Raw genomic sequence first — 4,643 nt, 5'->3', positions numbered from 1 at the left:
ACTGGAAATGTTAACTCTGTATCTCCACAGACACTGTCAGAGCTGCTAAGAATTTCCAGGTTTTTTTTTCATTTTAAGCTAGCATTTCTAGCATGGAAACATCTGGGTGTTGGTGCTGGGTTCAGAGAACATCAAAATCCTGTACTCCTATGGGTCACTTTTGACAAACAGTAACTACTTTGCCACATTTCTTCATGGAGAATTCAGTCAAAGATGTCCATTTTGTGTATCCAGATAATTGAATATTATATAACAATGATAAGAGTAAACTCAATGTTTAAACTGAAGTAGAAGAGAATGGAGTATCACTTAGACCCATCGAGATGTCGAACACGGAAACAGACCATTCAGTCCAACTTGTCCATGTCAACCAGATATTCTAAATTAATCTCGTCCGGTTTGCCAGCATTTGGCCCATATCCCTCTTAAACTCTTCCTATTGATATACCATTGCTGATGCCTTTTAAATATTGCAATTGTACCAGCTTCCACCACCACCTCAGGCAGCTGATTCCGTACATGCACCACACTCTGTGTGAAAACATTGGCCCTTAGGGCCCTTTAATTTTTTCCCTTCTCACCTTAAACCTATGACCTCTAGTTTTGGTCTCCCTTGCCCTGTGGAAAAGACCTTGGCTATTCAGCCTATCCATGTCTCTCATGATTTTATAAACTTCTGTAAGGTCATCCCTCAGCCTACGATGCTCCAGGGAAAATAGCCCCAGTCTATTCAGCCTCTCCCAAAAGCTCAAAGCCTCCAACCCTGGCAATATCCTTGTAATTTTTTTATGAACCCTTTCAAGTTTCACAAAATCTTTCCTATAGGAAGGAGACCAGAATTGAATGCAATATTCGAAAAGTGGCCTAACCAATGTCTTGATAAACAATTTGTTAGTAACCCACCTCCAATACTTTCCTTTCAGACTGAAGATCATCAAAAAGAAAGGTAAAAGCTCTCTGCTAAGACATACTGAGATAATGAAGGGAAATGGGCTATCACTTTTTTCAAGAGAGGTTAGTTTACTTTAAAAAAAATGGTTTTGAACCTGCATGAGAAGGACTCAGAGGCGGCATGGAGGCTCAGTAGTTAGCACTGCTGCCTCACAGCACCAGGGACCCTCGTTCGATTCTAGCCTCGGGCGACTGTCAGTGTGGAGTCTGCACATTCTCCCCATGTCTGCGTGGGTTTCCTCCCACAGTCCAAAGATGTGCATGTTAGGTGGATTGGCCATGCTAAATTGCCCATAGTGTTCAGGGATGCCTAGATTAGGTGGGTTACAAGGGAACAGGTCTGGGTGGGATGCTCTGAGGTTCGGTGTGGAATTGTTGGGCCGAAGGGCCTGTTTCCACACTGTAGGGATTCTATGATTCTTATGGTAGCCAGGGAATTTTCTTCTAGTGATATATATCTTAGTTATGTTTTTATTTGAAGGGGCGGAGTCCTTCAAAGGAGGTGGAGTTTTACTCATTAGAAGTGAGTTTCTCGACACAGTGACCAATTATGCTAGCACAACATTTATTTTTAGTTCAAGTATGAAGTGCCATTTGCTCATCACATTCTGTTATAGTTGGAGGGAAAAAGATCAGAAGGTGCAGCTCATGCAAACAGGAAAAACAGTACAAATTAACCATCTTCTTGTGATTGGGTTATTGCACCATTATAGGTTGAAAGTGAAATTTAGAGTAATGTTGAGAATGTTGCAACTACGAGAGGGTTTAAATGCACAAGTCAGATGTTTTGTTTACTGTGCCTTCATCCTCACTTTGGCAGCTGTTCTGTCAGCTTACATAGCAGCAGTTAGTCTACATCATGTTATTGTGCTGAAAGAAGAAATCTCATCCTTGAGACAGGAATTGGCAACGTACAAGTTTCAACTAGATCACTTGGAAACATTAACGGTGACCAAGGGCCTGTCAACCAACTGGAGCACTTCAATAAATCAGGTACTCTTACTGTAATTAAATCCATTAGAATGGCTGTTGCTTACAGTAAATTACAACAGTTTCAGAGTGCTGAACTTGTTTTTGTCTGAATAACTTGTTTTAAAAATCAGATTAATGAGCTCCATGAGAAAAAACTGCATCGAAGGGAGAAATGGCAAGAAGAAAAAATAAAACTTAGAGGAAGAAGATCACTTCCTGAACAAGGTTTGTCTGTGAAATAGAACTTTTAAATGCTTTCAATTATATATAGTTTGCCCAAGTATAATTTGTGTTGTGATGTATTACTACTTTAAAAATAAGGGCATTGGATAGATTGCTAGATGTTACTTGCTTACTATATGTCTATTCACTATATTGATTTGCAGTCTTCCATTACATTATAACATTAATTAGAACATGTCCCAACAGCAATATGAGACCACCTGAAGGAGTTTCTTGCTCTTGCATTTGACACCACATAGAGTAACACGTACACTGTCATTTTTAGCTTTAAAAGTACTTAGGATTGTGCAGAGAACTTTTGAAAGTTAATTGAGGTTGATTAGAATTAGAATTAATCTTTACTGTCACATATACTTAATGAGCATAGCAAAAGGTTTATACATTGCCACTTACAGTGCTGACTTAGTTACAAAGGTACCTAGCTACAGCTTCTTTAGTTACAAGACCATAGTCAGTAGAGAAATTAAATGTCCAGCATTGATTATTTTTTGAGAGTGTGAATGCTGTTGTTAGTTGTCTCAAAACAGTTGAATTGTAATTGTGGGGCAGACAGCAAAGTATTAACTTAATTCGAAAATGCAACTAAGTGCTGTTCATCTGGACCTGATCCTCCTGCTCCTGATGCCAGTTTGGCACCTCCGAAATAAATACCCTTGCAGTGGAAAAAAAGACTCATGATCTGAAAATGTATACATAGCTTTAAAATGTGTGAAATAATCAGTGCAGTATAATCAAACAAATTGTCTTTAGGTCTATAAGTTATTCTTTATTTATGCACAGTAGATAGATTTCCCATTTGTCTCACAAGTGAACAACTTTTGATAACAATGGCAGCAAAATGAAATATTCTATTCAAGGAGATTTTTTAACATTTTGGAATTCTTTTGCAAGCCAATGATGTTTAATACTCCTTGTTGTGGGATTTACATCATTTTCCATTCACCATGACTCAACAAAATCTTAAAACTTCCCCTTGGCAAGTCAGGTACTTTTGTTGAAATAGTTGGCTTAGGAGTCTGAGAATTCCACTTACTGCACTATAGCAAGTCAAAGAAAACCACATTTTAAAAAAAAATTCTCTACATTAGGGAAAGGAAATATAGGAGTCATCGAAGAATTGAAAACAAAGTCCTATGACTATTGTTACCAAACTTAATTATGTCAACAGAGCGTCACTTTGAAAAGATTTATTGACATTGTTCTTGATGTGATTGTTTTCCATCTCGAAAGGGAGGGAAAAGATGAAGGAACGGGTGAGGAATGCACTATCCTCAGCGGAGAGGGAATGGATGAGGAAGGGGAGGAGGTGGGCACATGGGAATGGGAGGGGTAGTGTGGGATAGGGAGAGGGAGGGAAGGTGATGATGGGATGAGGGAAGAAAGGAAGGAAGGAGGGCCTGAGGGGGAGAGAGAATGAGCACAGGAGTGTTGGGAAGGGGTGTGAGAGCGGAGAAGGGGAAAGGTAATTGAGGGGGGGTAGGGGAGGATTTAGAAGTGAGATTGTGAGGGATAGGTAGATGAGGAAGGAAGCTGCTAATGGGCAGGAGAGGGAAGAGTGTGATGAGGGAAGGGGATAAGGAGGAGGGAAGGAAGGGAGGGGGCAAGAGGGTGAGGGAGTAGGGAGAGGGAGGGAAAGTAGAGTGGATGAGAAGGTGGAATGGGGAAAGAGTGGATGAAGGGTAAAGGAGGAGATGGAGACAATGAGGGCTAGAGAGGGGACAGAATGCGTAAGGAGTAGACAAGGGAAAGGCAAATGGTGAGGGTACTGAAAGGTGAGCGAGGGGAGAGAAGGGCAGGAAGAAATGAGGGCTGGTTGGTGTTGGGGAGTAAAGGAAAGAACGTGGGTAGTGAGGGAGAGAAGGATTGAGGGGTGTAGTGATGGAGGGATAAGGATGAGGGATAAGGTAGGGATGGAGTGATGGCGGAAGGGGTAGGAGAGATGAGATAGTAGCTGAGGGGAGGAAGAAATGAAGAGAGTGAGGGGAGTGAAATGGATGGGAGAGAGAGAAAGAATAGGGTTGATAAGGGAAGGGAGGGCTGAATGATGGAGGGGAGTATTGGAGGGAACATGGGTGAGAGGGAAAGAAAAAGAAAGGGAGGGAGTGATTGGGAGGTGGTGGGTGAGGGAGTGTCCTCCATTTCCCTCTCTAAATGCCTATTCACAAAACAAGCTCAAAGAGGAGGAAAACCCAGGCTGAAAGTCAACCCACTTGATTGCTTCTTAGGTACCAATCCTTCATTATTAACTAAGGAATGGTAAAAATACCATCAAATGTAAAGCAAAAGCACAGAATTATACAAAGATAGGCTGCAGGTCAGAAGATTGGGCAGAATGTTAAAAGAAAACCAAGACTGTCTAAAACATTAATGGAGGAGAGTATAAAGAAAAATCTGACGAGAAGTATAAAGAGATAGCAAGAATTTTGAAAGTCATTTTTAAAAGAAGGTGTTAATAAAGTGAGCATTGGTCTGATAGA

General features: G+C 40.9%; 1 protein-coding gene across 1 annotated transcript in view; it reads left to right on the top strand.

Moving 5' to 3' along the window:
* Positions 1-1,580: 1,580 nt before the first annotated feature.
* LOC109916027 (tumor necrosis factor ligand superfamily member 13B-like) overlaps positions 1,581-4,643 on the top strand; it is a 23,857-nt gene continuing 20,794 nt past the window's right edge. The window contains exons 1-2 of the mRNA XM_020515722.2: positions 1,581-1,944; positions 2,055-2,148. Coding sequence (XP_020371311.1) covers positions 1,600-1,944; positions 2,055-2,148 — 439 coding nt within the window. The 5' untranslated portion in view covers positions 1,581-1,599. The remainder of the gene's footprint in view (positions 1,945-2,054; positions 2,149-4,643) is intronic.

This window comes from Rhincodon typus, chromosome 6 (genome assembly GCF_021869965.1).
Source record: "Rhincodon typus isolate 14 chromosome 6, sRhiTyp1.1, whole genome shotgun sequence".
NCBI lineage: Eukaryota > Metazoa > Chordata > Chondrichthyes > Orectolobiformes > Rhincodontidae > Rhincodon > Rhincodon typus.
This window is presented reverse-complemented; position numbering and strand designations above follow the sequence as displayed.